Below are 17,766 nucleotides of genomic sequence, written 5' to 3' on the forward strand. Positions count from 1 at the left end.
ATGAATGATTTTAATTCTGGTTATTGTGTTTCTCACAGAAGGAACTCAATAAAATGATTCCATAATTAAGGGCGACCCACAGTGGCACTGATTGAGCCAAGGGAAACGTGCGCCACAAAAGGGCCGCAACCTGTTGTTGTGGGTCATTTATTTTCCTCTAATGGCTTTGACTGGGAAAAACAAACCAGCAGAAATTAGATTTTTTCCCCTCTCTCTCTCTCTCTCTCTGTCTGTTCGCTTGTAGCTGTAAGCAACATGCACCTTTAAAAAGTGTCTATCAGTACAACTTTTAAACTTTAAATTAAAAAAAAAATGCATATTATCCAATTAATTTACACTTCTATACATGATGTTTTGTGATAAAAAAAAAAAATAAAAATCTGTTTAACAGAATCATTTGGATTACCTCACAGCATAACCAAATTTTAAAAGATTGTTTTGGGGTCATTTCGGAACTGCTTAGATGATGCTAAAGCTTGTGAAATAAAAAGTAAACAGTCAGCTATCACTATAACGGTGTTACTTCCCATGATTAAGGTAATCCACCAAAACGTATCATGCAAAGGAATCCAAAACTGTTAAACCAGGTTTCAGTGTTGCTCAGACATTAATTAACTAAAACTGAGAGCACCTTTCCTACCTTGTTCTGAAGTTAGCAGGGTGGGGGTGTCCATCGTACAAGGACAGGAAGTCGTATTCTTCTTCTATGGCGAATGACAAGAAGATGAGCTGGATTCTACTTCCTTCCTCCCCAACAATAACCCAGGTGCAGTTTGCTCCATTGGGGTAGCCGTAGGGGAAACCAGGCGATTCTATACTGCCATTTCGTCCTTTCAGTGTACCCCCACAGGTGTAGATGAAGCCTGTGAATATAAAGAGACAACACTTATTATTAAATACTCATAATGAATTACACCAAGCTTACTTGTTCACAGACTTAACGGCAACACACGACTGGGGTGTCTTTTTGAGCCTGCTGCGTTGACTTGTATCGAATCCGACACGTGGAAATACCAACGGCTGAAGTTCTGCAATCTCTTTTGTCTTAGCACTGCGAGGCAAATCCAATGGGTGTTGAATGTGCTTATTGATTGACCGTGACACTCCTACTGTATGTCCCCATTTGATTAAGATTTAGTTTAGATTTACTTGTTTTTTTCTCCATGAGAGAGGTGCTGGAAAAGTTCTTGGTAAGTAGATCAATTGCTGTTGCACTTCCATAAAAAATGGATCATTGGCAACTACTTTGCAATAGTGATTCCAATGTACATGTAATGTAAAAGTAACAAGGACTGATGAGTTACATGAATGCCCACATCTGCACATCTTCAAATACTGCCTATACATTTTTCACATGGAGACATTGAAAAAACAAAGTAGAAAGTCAAAGCATGAATAACACTAAGTGGGTCAATGTTATACTTCTGTATGAAACATTAATGGAAAGCATTTAGAAAAGCTTTACCCAAGACACAAATTTCCCTTAGCTTCTTAAAGTTTAGCTCCCCACATATCTGAAAGTAAGAGATGCTGCCTGCAACAAAAATCATTCCATGGGGTAGGATTTGTTTTAGTGCATCACCAACACAAGCTGGTAGTCTCATTGAGCATAGGATTCTAAAACCCCATTCCTAGAGCTGGCTGGGAGCCGTCACCACTGAGCTTTTCCAGCTTTCTGTAAACGTGAAATCTAAAACTAACCCAAGCTAAGTCTAGGCCTCGCCCTGTTCGCCTCTGGGAAATAGAAACCTGACTATCCCTTTGTTATTGCTAGTGGAGTAGCCTATTGACGTGAAAACATGCAGAGTGAAAACATCAAAATGTCAATGAAACTGGAGATGTGTGTCAAATACAATATTCCACCCTTATCTAAAAACATTAAAAGAAAAATATTTCAAATATACTTTGTCCTGCATGGTGATATTCTGCAGAACATCATGAAGTTATTTTACCACCTCACCTCACACATCACAATCACTGGCCTCCCAGATGTTCCACAAAATCTGATCCTTAAAATCATATTTATAAAAACTTATTTGTATCCAGAAGTCTCCCAAGAAATCAAAATTAAGTTTCTGGTTGTAATGTATCAAAAGTATCAACACTTTTTGTAAATTAAACGTGAGGTTTTTCTTTTGGAGCACTTTGCGTTACATAGCCAACTAAATGCTTAAATTGTAAGCTGATTTCCTTTACATTAGGCTTATTATTTGTTCACTTTCATATGAACGATCTTTTAAACAATCGCACAGGTGCAAGATGGAAACTTTGTCCACCTGGGAAGATTGTCCATAGTGGGTTTTTTTTGTGTGTGTGTGTGTGTGTGTTTTTTTTACAACACTGTATTGATTCCTGATGATTAAACTCTTCAGTTCCTGCACAGCAGTGCTGAGTCACACAGGAGAAAGCTTCAGGAAGGGGAATCTGTGGAACTGGAAGGGATTTAGTGTATTTCTGTTCAAGGACACAATGGTACCCAGCTACAAAGTGCTAAATATGTTAGCGCTTAGCTTCCATAGCTGTATCATACTTTATGTATGTTCACAATCGAATTTAGCTCAAAATCACGGGTTTCACCAGAAACTGAACAAAGCCAAAAACTTTGGAAAATTATTTGCAGTGCTGCAACAGGGTCTTTTGGTGCCATCCTACCTTTAAATGGTTGTGTTTAATTGATAATTGCTCTTAGTGTATGCTTTAAGCCCTTGAATGTCTAAGCCCTAATTGATCTCCTCTGAGTGCAAAGCTCAAATCAGGATGATCATCCCCTTGCCTTTCATGTTTATGAGGCTCATTATTTACCCTGGCAGCTGGGGCCACAGGGACAGCAGGGCGATCGCTCTGGATGCTTTTCAAACCAATTATCCAAGACGGAAACCAAACCAAAAAACCTGCATGTTTATGTACATTATATATACGTACATGCGTGTGTGTGTGTGTGTGTGTGTGTGTGTGTCTTTGTCTAACTTGTCCAGGTAAACGATTTCAGAATAATCACAGGAACAAGTAATGGCCAACAGCAGCCTGCGCAGCAATTAAAGGCTGATTCCTTTAGAATCAATTAAATATAAGCTATAAAGACCAAGATTACACTTTTTAGGTAAGCACACCTTCAAAATAACAACCTTGCTTCCAGCTATGCTTGCCTGCTCATTTCTAAATGGAGTCTTTTAAAAGTATTTATACCCCTTAAATTTGTTCACATGTGTTATGTTGCAACCACACATTTCTATGCATTTTTATTAATAATTTACCTGTAGGTAATGCAATATAGCAGAATTATGAATTGTGAAAAGGAAAGCATACATGGTTTTCTAAATTCTTTGCAAACCCAAATTTGATATTTGCATTATTATTCATTCATTCCAAGTCAATCCTTTCTAGAATAACCCATCTTTTCAATTAGAGAAACAGTTGTTGATTTTCTTCGCACAAAAGCCTAGGATCACATTAAATGGAGAGCGTCTGTGAACTTTTTTGTCCAGACGTCACCTGGGCCATTTGAAATAGGTCATTCCTTTGCATCTCTGGTTGCATGTGTTAGATTGGTTTTCCTCTGGAAGGTAAAACAACCTAAAACATCCCCAGTCTCAAGGTTTTTGAACTAAGTTCCCTCCATCATCACACCAACTGAGTCTTCCAGGAAGTCTTATATTCTATTCCTGTAAAAGAGAGCATTCAGCTTTCAGAATGGAGGATGCCAAACATAAACCTTAACAAAGTTAAAAAGCAGACAAGATCGTTTTAAACCTTTGCTTAACCTTTTAACCAACATTTCAGTTATTCACATTGGCACCATTATGAAACCCTTTTAAAGCTCAGAAATCGGCCCGATTCTCTATAGCTTCCAGTGAAAACACAGTGTTACGACATTGAACTCTACCAAAGGAGGAGAGAAGATGAGGTTCCTCCCCGTTCATCACCGTGCAAGAATGAAAGATTGATTGGAGGTTCATAACTCACGGGGATGGAGGTGAAAGTGTGTGAGTGAGGGGAAATGGGAAGGGTCAGTTGGATAAAAAGGGAAGGATCTGAAAGGATTGTAAAAAGGAGAAGAGGAGACTTCTAATTATGCTGACTACCAGACTGAAACTGACAGCCCTTCTACAAACACACACCCACAAAAAAAAGCACCAAAAAAAAAAAAAAAAACCCATGCACATGAACACATATATTCACACACACAGTTCCACACAGGTACGCACCAATGGATAGACAAACATTGACATACAGGCAGATTACGACGAACATGCTCACATATTCATGGATTAGTCACAGAGATTATTTAATATGCTGGCCCTTAAAACCTATTACTCATTCCATCATTTGTTTTGACCCTAATTCCCTCTGCCCTCTTCCTCTTCCACCCAAACACACACAAATCAAAGCAGATAGGAACAGAGATTTTAATCTGGGTGAAATTCTGTGAATCATATGCTTATCAAGTAGGTGGACATTTTCGATTTTCCAAAGGCAATTTGGTTTCACCAGGTTTTGTTTATGTGCATCAAAGTACACATACTATTTGTAAATAATAAGAAACCCTGAACATTTTTAAAGTTCCTTCATTTGCAGAACAATGCGTTGCTTTATGATGCATGATTAATAAAATTAAAAGATGTGGTGATACAGCGTAAACAACCTAAACCTAAATGAACGTGTATGCATCACAAAGCGCTGCATCTTTAACATGAGACACGGCAATTTGGATGGACCGTTTCTGGTCGGAGAGGAATGTTTCCTCCCGGTCTTTTTGAACGCTAGAGGGTCAATACTTGAATCTATAAGTTTTGGGAGCGTCGGTGCCTCTCTTCACAAACAAGACAGATAACGCCATATGGGAACTGATATGGTTTGCGACTGTAATTGTACAATGAATTTTGGGTGGGTATACAGTGGAAGCAAGGTCTTTCACCTATGAAGACTTTAACAGAGACACTAATTTGCAAACAGTAAAAGATTTGTGCTCGGACTCGGGTAGATCCCAGGTGTGAATACATGCTCTGGTGCTAATGAGGAACAGGGTTTAGCTGGAAAAGAGCATGCGTGCTCAGCAAAACCCTCCTTGGATAAAAGGAGCTTAGAGACAAAGAAGAAAATCTGCTGCGTGAATTGAGTGGATTTAATGAACTCTTGGTCGGCAATACATATAAGCTTGATCTCTTTCCTCGAAGTAATATTGCATATTGGATGTCTTCACCATTACACCAAGGAAGATTAACAAGGGGCTTACACTGGCACATGCCCTTTTTAAGACCAGACCAGCTTTTTCTTTTTTTTTTAGATAAATATGACATACACCGTGCTTTTATAAACTGGCATGAGTTGCGATTTGATTAGTAGACGGGAAGCCCAATGTGTAACAAGAGCTTTCTCTGGAGATGCATGGAAATCGTCTCACAGTCCAAAAAAAAAAACAAAAAAACGAAAGTCAAAAGGTGCAGCAGTTGCTCTGAACTGCCAATGAATGTGCCAGTCACCATTAGGCCACACAGAGTGTAACCCGGTTTTTCAGCATCAGAAAGTATTGAGCTCTGTTAACACCACACAGATCTTAAAATAGCTGCACTTGGCTCATGCAACTGCTAATGTTAAAAAGAATACATTAATCCAGTACCTTCGACTTTCAAGTTCGTATTTATATGCTTGAATGGCATCTGTCAATTTTTTGAAGGATTCAGGCAGCTTTTCCAAATATGTAAAAAATGTATTTTAAAAAATCTTTTTTTCAGTATTTGACATGCAAATCACAGATGAGAATGGTTTGGGAAAATTGGCAAATTTCTGATGATTGCTGCATCTAAAGAATGTACAATGGCCAACATATACCTGACCAACCTGCTGTTTCTTAATAACAAAGTGGACAGTCAATTTTCTTAATGTGCAATGTGACCAAAACTACGTGGTTGAGTGCTTTTTAATGAATGGGTTTGGGATTTAAAGAAAACTGAAGTAATAAATCAAGGGGGAAGTTGGAAGATAGAAAATAGACTAACAGATGTGCAACTCTTAATGATGAGGAATTCCTTGATGTTGGTTTTTGAAAAATAATTACGTTTAAGCCTCTTATGAGCTGGACTCGCATTTCATAGGTTTGTTGGCACAAATATTAAATCAGCAAATCACGTTGGTGCTAGAGGAGTTAGTCTGAGCCTTTCTGGCTCAGTGATGTATTGAAACTTTTCTTGCACCACCATCTCTTGGGCTCACAGAGAATAATAAAAAAAAAAAACAAAACAAAACAGAGAAAATATTTCAGGAGCAGAAGTGTTTCGGACAAAAGTGCTTGTTGATGTCAGAGGAGTGTGTCCAAACTGGCTTGAGATGATGCAGAGGAAAAAATTGCTCAAGCAAACACTGTTTGCAACCAAGGAATCAGAAAATCATTTCTGAACACAAAACAAGTCAATAATTGAAGCAGGTGGAATACAGCAGTCGAAGCCCACACTGACAGCTAAAAAAAGGAAACTTGGGCTACAACTCACACAAGCTCACCAAAATGTAACAATAATAAATTAGAAAAATGCTGTCTATTAAAATGAGCTTCAATTTCAACTGTTATAGTAAAGCGAGCAGGGACAGAACAAGACACAAAGAAGACAGAAGCATAGATCGTTCTTGTATCAGTGGTTCAGGTAGTTGTTGGTTAGAGTACCCGTGTTTGTGTGTTAGCCTGCAGCTGGATAGAAAATAGACCATCACAAATGTCACAAAACATTTTAGAGCAGACCTATTATGCTTCCTTGACAAAGTCAGGGTAGGTCCATATAACGTTTTGTTTTTTATAATATAATAGTGACATAATAATCGGGAGGCTTTTGAAATGTTTTTTTTTTTTTTTTTTTTTCCCAGACACCAATAAACAATAACATATTCCAACAAAATGACAGTTTCTAGAAGCAGTAAGGACCCAAATGGAAGTATAAAACTGTGCAGGAAAGACACTTTTGCATAATAGGTTACCTTTAAACTGTTGTCCTTTAGACAGCAACTGTATTCCAATGGTCTCAGGTCAACAGAGTAAGTGTTGGAACCACATATCAATACCATAAATGTCAAGTCAACAAATTTGCTGTTTGATGCCATTATGACTAAAATTCCTGAGGAACGTTTCCCACACCTGTATCATTATCATTTTACAGTTCTACGTTTCCAATGCTGCTCAGTAGGTAGCACTGTTGCCTTGCAGCAACAATGTCCTGAGTTCGATTCCCGGCCCGGGTTCTTTCTGCATGGAGTTTGCATGTTCTCCCTATGCATTCATGGGCTCTCTCCGGGTACTCCGGCTTCCTCCCACAGTCCAAAAATATGGTTGTTCATCCTGTCTGTCTACGTGTTGCTCTGCAATTGACTGGTGACCTGTCCAGGGTGAACCCCGCCCTGTTGTCAGCAATGGGATAAGGGTGTAAGAAGATGGATGGATGGATGTTTCCAGTTTCCACTGCCATAGTTATTCATGGCATGTCACTTAAAACTATTGTGCTCCTAAAACCAAAAATGGGGCCCAATCTTGTGATAGCTAGAACTTTGATGCATACATTTACCAGTCGACCCTCAGACATAAAGCTGTCTGACTGATGGCTGCTGCTCGACATATTAATCATAAATGTCAAATCCTTAAAAATAACATTTTAAATCATTTGAATCGAGCTACAAAAATGCCTTTCATACTCCTCCCTCTGAATTCTGATGTGAACTATGACCATCAATCTTTAAAAGATGGACTCACAGAGTCCCCCGACATATCATTTAAGTGACAAGATTGCTTTGATCCATATAGCCATTTTCACATGGTGCAGACTTGTGGAAGAATAAACAGTTAAATTACCCCATTCTTCACCGGAATGGGACCAGAGCTACACTCGAGGTTGCTGGGGTTCCCCATTTCCTGGTTGGGCGACTGGCAACGTCTGCATTAGGTGCATGCGTGAGTGACTGTACACATCCTGTTTAGCGTTACGAATATCATCAGCATGGTAACATGAGTTTTTTTTCCTATAGTAAGAATTATTTCATATTTGAGAAAAAAATGCTTTAAGTCGAGCTCTTTCTCTCTTTAATTTGCTTTATCTTATTTTCATTCTCTTTCCGTTTCCATTTCTTATTATCTTTATTATCTTTTCATTCTCTTTCCGTTTCCATTTCAGTATTACGATATTTGCTTAAATGCATACTCCGTCTCAATGACTCACATTAATGAATAAAAAATGGCGGTCCCCGATGGAGCAAGTTCACCATTCAGATCATTGCAAAGAGGGAAACAATCCAGTCAGCGTTCAGATCAAACAGCAGTCAAGCTACAATTTGAAATATTCAGTGTTTGTGGGGCATAATTATGCAGTGTTGGATACTTTTATTGAGTTGCATGCATATTAGATAGTGGACACAATCAAAGAACAGTATAACAGAAGAATGGGTCAGTAACAGAGATAATCAAAAATAAAGAAAAATGTAGCTGAATAAAGAGCAGAGTGGCAGAGGGAGACCAGGAGAGCAAAGAAAGAGAGATAGCAAAGATCCAATGGAGAGAGACAGCAAGAGAGAGTAAGCATGTTTGAAACGTCCCATTGGTTCCTGCTGTCAGGAGTACTTGTCAGCCAAGAATTAGACTGCTCCACGCTGCCAGTGACTGACAGTTGGCCCGCGGTCTAGACTATACCCTGGAGTGGTTGAGGCTAAATAAGGGAAATGCCTAGAGAGAAACAGAGAGAACACACCGGGCTGAAAATCAATTTATAACACTGTCAGTCAGAGGTGGGTGGGGCAGTGATGGGATGGAGATAAGGAGCCAGAGAACGAGAACAAAGAGTGAGACAGGGGGACACACATGAAAGGAAAAGACAAAGACAGGGGTTTTTGAAAAACAGTAAACAAGTGGGACTGATTGAGAGGGAAGAACAGAGGGGAGTCTTGTTGTTTTCTGGGAGTCGGAGAGAAACAGAGGGTACATGGCTGACTTGGCTAAAAAAATGCATTGAAGGTACACCAATGTACCTTGCATTGGGAAAAAGTATACAACGGTTATGTTAAATTCACATGCATATAGAAATAAAAATGTTCAGACACCAAATTTCACGCTGAAGGCTACGAGTACATACAGTAACTCCTTAAAATGGTCTACTGTACAAAGATGTCTTTCCAAAGAAGTCTTATAAAGTCGCTCTCAGGTGCTGAAAATATCTAACAAAGCCAAAAAAAAACAACAAAAAACCCCCCCAAAAAAACAGCGGTTTATTTTCTAGCCGTGGTGAAATGAGGCAGGGCCTCATTCTTTTATTTCTGTGTTTCTGTAAAGTTTTGCACTCCCTCTTTCACGGTGCCTTGCTGAAGTGTTACATTTTTGACACATTTTGTCATGTTATGTTACAACCACAAATCTTAGGTGTGTTTTTTTTTTTTTTTTAATTGAGATTCAATTTTATAGGCTATAAAGAAATAACATAGTTATAATGTGGAAGAATAGAAAGGTGTCAGACCTTTACTTACTATCACAAATCTAAAAAAGTGCGTCACTCATTGGCGTTCAAACAGCAGTTCTAGTGAAAAGACTTTTGATACTAGCCAGGCCAATCTAGAAGCTAGAAGTTTTCCCAACTTCTGTTTTGCAAAATGTCTGCGTTTTGATCTTGCCACATATTTTGCATTGCATTTAACATCAATCCCTGTCTCAAAGTCTTTGCGACAACAGTCAATCCTCCCATCAACTCGTTCCTGTTCCAGTTAAAACAAAAAAGCAATAAATAAATAAATAAATAAATAAATAAACAAACAAATAAAAAGGAAACATGAGCTCTTTTTTTGTTCTTACACATCAGTGTCAACAATTTGCTTTCAAATTGCGAACAGCTCACCGCATTTTGCAATTTTAATTACTGTACATTTAAAATACTTTATTGCTGAATACGCTGCTTACCACCCTTTGGTTTAGAAGATATTAATTAAACAAAATGTCTCCAAGTGTAAACACTAATACATTATTTAATAAACAGATTCAAATGAAACAAATTGAGTGCTTCTCTATTAGACTATAAGCAAAAACCAAAAGAGGTGTGAACATTAGATTAAAAAAAAAGTAAAAAATTACAAACAAATTCCACTGATTGAAAATCAATCATTTTAAGGCTTTGCTCAGGTCCTTGTGGAGCTCTGTCCATATTTTAAAACAAAATGTATAATTCTCTTATTTAATGAACATATAGCTTTTTGAATCGCTTGCACTTCATTTTTCTTTTAACATATTGCAGTATTAATTTTTGCATTTTATCACATGACTCTGATGTTCAAAACTCACTTATTATCACTTATGTTTGTACTTCTATTTGAGTCTCTACTCCTTCCAGAGACATTCCAACTGCTAAACAATATCCAGATGTTTCTTAGCAATAAGTAAATGTTTTGTTGGAGTTTCAAAAAACCTCCTGATTATTAAGTCGGCATTCACTGCCCCTCACCTAGTAAGCCCAGGTGAATCCAGCCATCAGTGGGAAAAGTAATTTTGCAAATCTGCAACAAGCAGATCCAGAAGGAGCTCAAAATAGGCAGAAATGACCAGGTGAAATCTTATCCGAGAAAGATTTTGTTCTAAAGCTGTAACGACTTTCTCTAACTTATTCAAGAAAGCATAAAAGGTCTCATTTAAAGAAGAAAACATAAGCTATTGGCTACAACCTCTATGACTGAGAATGCAAAGCAGTTTAAAAGTGAAATAAATTGTTAAAATTGTTTTTAGACTTCCAGAAGGAATTCAACTCTGTATTTTAACCAATAAAAGAAAAGCAGTCTCTGTTTCTATTCAACCAAGCTTTCAGCGATTTAAACACAAATGTGTTTAAATTAAATGAAAGCCATCAGCATTTCTTACTGTTGGGAACTTGTAGAAACTTAGATTTACTGAGGCCATTTAAAATTCTGAAGGGCTTTCATGCCCTCCAAGATACCTCTCTTGGTAAGTGCTATAAATAATACCACACCATCTCACTCCGCTGTTATTCCAGGCTTGATGCTGTTCTACCTTAATGTAGAATGTTCTTAATGTACTACCTTAATGCATTTTCATTTTAAATGTGATTAGCCTCTCGAAAGGAAAAGAAAACCACCCTCTCTGTTCCTTTTAGTGATCTTTTCAGGAATCCAGAGATGATTGTTGATAGTATGTATTGTCAGCGCTAACAAAAAAAAACAAAACAGAAAAAAGATCTCTTCCAACCAAGACGCTGCTTTTTCATAAGTTTCAAGATGACCTATTCCAATTTCTCTGACAGTTTTTAATATGTTTTATGTTTGGAAGCCTTATTAAAATCTATAAATGTCAGCATAATAAGTAATACATTTTCAATTTACTTTACCCGTATTTTACTAAAATTATAACAATGACTGTACAGACTAAAATGTAAAATGTAGCAGGGTCCGGCACAGATGCACAAGCAGGCATACAGATAAATAATTGTGTACATGCACACTCTGACCCAAGGGCTGATTAAAGTGGCACTTAAACCATCATGCATGTATTTGTGTTATGAGAGGAAGAAGCAATTTAATGCACAAAGAAACTCAGAGCAGAAAGACCCTAGTTAAGGATTTGAACTCAGCACCGTCTTGCTGCTAGGCAACAGTGCCAACAGCAGCACCACTATGCAAAAGTAAAAAAAAAAAATAAAAAAAACTTTTGTGACATCACTATAGAAAAAAACAAACAAAAATACTAATAAATGCTTTCCAGTGCTGTTGCAAACTGTCCATTTCTCGCCCCTCGTGCAAACGCTGAAAAACAAAATCCCTCACAAAAGCGATCTTAACTCTTCACTTTTAAATTCAAATGAAATCCTATCTTGATATAAATGTATGTGGTGATATAAGACAGGAGACATCGGTTTTAGATTTAACTTTTACATCTAGTTTTGCTCCGTTTGCTGTAAACCAACGTTTGCCAAAAAAACAGAACACTGCCACATATGAGAATGATGTATAATCATGTAGTGATTGTTCTTGTCTAAACAGATTCCTCTGAAGAAAACGTGATATGGAATAGAACCAGAATAGAACAGCAAAGCAGAGGATGCATTTCCTAATAGTAATAAACCCAGTTAGACTAATAGATTCTAAAGACAATTTTTCCTTCAAGTTAATTGCCAAGCACCATACACAGATTGATATTTGCAAAACCTTAATTGGTGGATTAATTGGAGGGTAAAAAAGTAATATAAACACTGAAAAACCCGGGGAAGAGGTGTTGGGCTCGACAGTACGAGGTCAGGGCATGAGGCGAATTAGCAAGTGTTCATTTTCACTAATAATTCTTTAAAAAAGCTGCTTTCTAGGAAAGTGGGTCACTAAAAGCAAGCAAATCTTAGTAAGCAGAAGACTTCTTTGGTAAATGCAGCCTTGTGTGAGTGTCTCGAAGAAATGAGGCAGAGTTGAAGTAAAAAAATTCCCACATTTGAATTTCAAAAATAATCATGCCTGCAAGAGATGGAAAAGAGGAAGTAGGTGAAGTGAGCAGCAGCTGTTATTTCTCAAACATTTACTGCTAACAACATTCATCAACATCCATCAGCTCATCATCTTAGTTTCATTTTAGACCTCCTTCCATCCACATACTGAGACTCGCACATAAAAAAAAAAAAAACTCATATATGTGAAACCCTGCCTGATTGGCAGTCATGAAAGAGCATAAAGAATTAATTACTCCAGGAGAAATGGGGAGGCACCTGCTGTCTAGTTAGTATTGATTTGTCTCTGCTGAGTGTCATCATCGCCAATCTGACTAATGATGTCCAACACATACAAATGCACAGAGAAGCTTGTCTTCCTTACAGGATTTAAATTTACCCATCACCATCATGGTCCAGGTTTGCCCAACCTTTTAGGACATTTTTTTTTTTTTTAATCAAAACTTGTAGCTCCTTTTCTTTCCCACAGGTAAGTTCACTTCCTCTTATCCACCGCTTTTGGTCCTCCAACCCATTTTTGTGCTTCCACTTCTAAAGCCTCTTTTTCAATATAGTTCATGATATGGCTGCAAAGATGATTCCGTCTTTAAGCCATTGTTGCACCGTGTAAGTCCTGCAACAGTTTGCGCTTACACATGATCTGGGAAGCTGCGGTATGAAAGCACCACTGATGGCTAAGGCTAAGTAGGATCAGCTTCAGCCCGTGCTGCATTATTTATTTCCCACATGACATTGATGCAAGATGAAGGAATCCCAGGCCCAACTTTCTCCAAGAAGCTTTAGCCTTCTTCTCATATGTTACACTTCAGCTGCGGAATTGTATAGTGACGCGTTGTAATGTTTTACCAGCAGCTGTAGAGGAAACGGTTGCGTTTCTTTTTATTGTAAATAACAAAAACCTAAAATACTGTGAAACTGCTGGATTTTTGCTCAAGGTTAACTGTGACACGCTCACACTGGTCCTTGCCTAATGGGCCAGGATTCATTAATAAGCAGTGAAATAATAAACCTTGCCAGTGTTTTACCCTTTGTTAAATTGCAACATTTTGAGTTGTCGAACAATGCGTGCGTTATATTTTATGTAGATAGTCTGAGTTGCTTCCTCTCATTAGGATCCGTTTTTGTTTTCATGCCACAGCGGTTTCGCTTCCGTCACCGTTTCTCATGCAGCATTGTTAATAATTTGTGGCGCTCTTTGTGCATTTGAACAAATAATGAAAGTTTTTTTGTTGCGTTCATCGCATTCCACATCATTTGCAAGTGTAGCATATCAGATTATGAATTTATGATGCAGGTTCCTACAGTGCTTGAAGCTTTTTAAAAAAAATCACTAAAAAGTGGGCCAGCTGTGAAAATGGGTTTCATGGTAGAATTACACACAAAGCAATGAAGGTATTTTTCTCATCGTACTGTAGATACTTTTTCTCAGAGTTTTCTACGGTGGCCCGGAAGAGTAAACCACTTCAACAAATCACTAAACAACAACTACAAATTGAAAAACACAATGACATTAAATAAGCACAATTACAAGTTAAGAAAACGTAACATTAAGCACAATTACAAATTCAAAAAGCACAACAATATTAACAAAACGGAAGAGGTGGGAAACCGAAGACATCACTGATTGGACGACAGCACTTTTGACCGGAAATTATTCTGGTATTTGCTCTCTCTTTGTTTAGAAAGGCAGGCAGACAGTCACAGCGCTACGTGTTGCCCAAACTGTGAAAAAGAGCGAAACTGAGCTTTGCAGCACGTCCAGACTCAAAATACTCTTGCATAGCGGGAGCTACGTTCTTCTTATTCTTCATCTTTTCTATAATGGTGGATTGCAAACAACTTCAAGGTCCATACAGCCACCTACTGTACATGAGTGGGAAGCAGCATTAACTCACATTCATTCAATTCTTTTTTATGTATCTTGAAGATAAATATGTAGTGCTTTCGGTAGCTATGTTTACATCAATAGTTACATTAATATTTTCAACAAATGTGCCAATAAATGTGCTAATTTGTAGTTGTGCTTAGTCAATGACCTTGTAATTTTCTCTTAATTTGTAGTTAATATTTGTTTTCCTAATTTGTAGTCATGCTTGGTCAATGTCGTGTTTTTGAATATGTTCCGTTTTTTGATTTGTAGTTGTGTTTAGTGATTTGTTGATGTTGTTTGCACTTCAGGGTCACTGCAGTTTCAGCCCTGCATGAACCCCATGTGTCCAAAAAACAAGAAATAATTTTGGTCATTCAGAAAATTAAGTTAATGTGAGGCAATATTACAACAATCAAGCAGTTCTGATTGATATCTCATGGTGTGACTGGACTACAGGAGCTGACATACTGGTTTGAATTCTTAATGTGGTTATTGTAGCTTTGTCCCTCTTTAGGCCTCAAAAGGTTGTGTTATTTTCTAATTAAAAACAGATTAGCAGAAAAATAACTAACGCTTCTCCAGTCTTTTTCCAAACCTTGTGTTATGAAGCAATCTATCAGCTATACTTCATGGGTGCCAGACATTTAATCTCTTTCCACATATGGGAAGGGTCTGTGTTTGAGATCCTAGCTGGGATTTGCTTACAATAGCTGCTTCTGTATTATCAAGTCGCACTCTAAGAGCTGGCTAATGCCTAGTTTGGCTCTCGCCAGGTTGCGTGTGTCTCCGTCGCAGTCTGCTCCTCACTGTTATGAGTGTGAGTATGGGCAGGAAGGTAAAAAAGCAGGCTGTGAGAGCGCAGGAGCTGTGGTCAACTCTCCAACGATGGTGCTTGCAACAATCAACAGTGGAGAAGCTTTAAGGTTCTGCTTTTGATGAACACAGACAAAACCCAGATATTACATTTTGTCTTAAAGACAAACAGCCCAAAGTCTGAAGTAGTTATGATTAAAGCCTAAAATGTTGTTGCCCGTCATCCTCAATCTGGGTGTTATCGTGGCCGACTCAAATGAGCCCAGATATTTAATTTGTCTTATAGAAATTCATCGGCAGCCCAAACTTAAAACAACTAAGGTTCGCTGATTAATTTGCTACATGTAAAAGTCTATATTTACTGCGTTATCCATTTCTGGTGTTTCACGATGGATAGCGGAAAAAGGTAACTCTGACCAAACTTTGACAAAAGCTACACCGTTTCTCGCTTCTTCATTGCGTGCCAATTCTTCAGAAGTACTGGGCAAGAAATCAGTCATTCTCCTCCAAAATTTGACTTATGAGCTCATAACTATACTCCTGCACACCGAGTAGCTCTGTGATTGCAGACACTTTGTCCGCCGCTCCACTGCAGTTGTTGAAATAATGTTGGAGTTTGCAAGGTCCAGCTTTTGCTCATGCAGTGACATAAATCATGGGTCAATCAACGAATGCAGTCTGCTGTCAACATACGGCTTGGCACGTCTTGTACTAGTCCTGAAGTGACTATGAAAAACGGTGAAGAGGATCTGCTAATGGGTGGAACGGACTTTGGGAGAACCAGTTAAGACCACGCCTGTGGAAAATCGACAAATGAGGTTTACAAGGTTGCTTACTAAAGTATTTGTCTTTACCTAAGCTCACAGAAATTTGAGATATGTTTTTGCGTCTCATTTTTCTGTGTATTTTGAGTTTTTAGGCTTTAAAATCCACACGACATCACATTTGAGCTTAGTCAACCTAATTTAATGCTTGACCAAAAATTCACTTGTTCTAATTTTGAGACTGTTGTTGGCAATTTCACTCCACTGTCACTCTGCTTTTGAACAATTTGTACCAACCGTGCATCACTTTGTACCAACAAGGGAGATGTTTCACAATCGTCCTGGCTATAATTTTAGTAATCTATTTATAGCTTCCTTGTTTCAATACACAAAAGCCATCAACAGGATGTCATTTAGTTATTCTGGCTTTATTAGAGGCAAGAATCACTCAAGTATTAGGACTGGAATACTTTAAATGAGGATCAGATACATAATAACAGAAAAAAGGGTTAAAACTTCAATGAAATAAAAAGAGGTATAAAATGGCAACTAACATAAAATGAGGCTATGAATTGGCCAAGCAACAGATTAACCCAGAGTTTGAGTACCAGAAAGAAGTAGCAGTAAATTAGGTTTTTTTTTGGATTGCCTTCATATAAAACAAAACCTTCCCATCACACTCTTTTCTTCAGATGTCTATGCAACAAGGTATTTGTGTAGCATATGATTCCAAATTAATATATTGTAATAATAATCATAGAAATGACAAGAAAAGCAAGGAATACCCGAGCTAAGAAACAAAAGATTTATAATGCCTGACAAGAAGCCAAAAAGAAATCCAAACTTCAACAACATTTGGAATCAGCAAGTTAAATCTAAACAGCAAGAGTGCATCATTGATCGCAGCAGGACATCCTCCCATGAATATTTAGCTAGTCCTTCTTCTGAAACTGAGGGAATGTCATTCTGAAAACTGAGCTTTCAGAACCTCCTTCCTTTATGAGGTAAGTAAGGATGAAAAAGTGGGGCACAGGAGCTGTGAAATGCGTCTTTGTTAAGAATAAAAGCTTGCCTGTTATTTCCCCAGAATAAAGCCTTTTGGCATATCCAGGGAACACTGCAGTTCAGCAAAGTTTAGTATAGTTGAGTGAAAAGGTGCAGATTGAAAGTCGTGGCTTGTTCTTCCTACCCTCCTTTTGTGTCAAAAGCAGCTTAAATATACATGAAGGAAAAAAAAATAAAATAAAAAATGGTTCACTACAGATTCACACCTTCATTATTTTAAGTTTATTACTTTTGATTGATTAAACTTTTTTTTTTAAATTATTCTTAAGGTCTCACCAACTTTCTTGAATACGAGGACACTAGTAATGTAATGTTTTGTATATTAGTTGAATAATTTTTAAAAATTCTAATAAAAAAAAAATAGTAGAGTCATTCATTCTTCAGGTTTATCGTTTTCGCTGGTTAATAATTGTAATGGCTCTCTCTTGCAACAGGTAAACATGTACCGTTAGTTTTGCGTGTTGTTCCCCAAATCCCCTAGCAGAACTAAAAGGGAACAGTACAGCACAGAAACCTGACATCTAGGTCACAGCGTTAAAATACTTTGTTCACTTTGAGCTTGTTTCACAGAATCTCATTCCAGCTGAAGGGTTAGGCTCATTGATAAACCCTAACCACCACTTTTCAAACAGGTTCACAACACAATTATAAGTCATTTTAAACTGTAAGAAATACAAACTTTTTTTTTTGGTTACCAGAACCCAAAAACTCTTCATTTAACTTCTCAAGTAGAATCCAGCTATTATTTGCACACCCACAGACCACACAAATTTACATTTTCATAGTCTGAGAACGAGCTCCTCTT

The 17,766-nt window shown here is 37.7% G+C and overlaps 1 protein-coding gene across 2 annotated transcripts in view; it reads right to left on the reverse strand.

The window, feature by feature from the left end:
• Window positions 1–17,766, reverse strand: part of csmd1a (CUB and Sushi multiple domains 1a) — a 120,726-nt gene that overhangs the window by 29,233 nt on the left and 73,727 nt on the right. For both annotated transcript variants that reach the window (XM_016677939.1, XM_007564878.2), the window contains one exon: window positions 641–863. In XM_016677939.1, coding sequence (XP_016533425.1) covers window positions 641–863 — 223 coding nt within the window. The remainder of the gene's footprint in view (window positions 1–640; window positions 864–17,766) is intronic.

Source organism: Poecilia formosa, unplaced genomic scaffold (assembly GCF_000485575.1).
Source record: "Poecilia formosa unplaced genomic scaffold, Poecilia_formosa-5.1.2 Scaffold169, whole genome shotgun sequence".
Classification (NCBI taxonomy): domain Eukaryota; kingdom Metazoa; phylum Chordata; class Actinopteri; order Cyprinodontiformes; family Poeciliidae; genus Poecilia; species Poecilia formosa.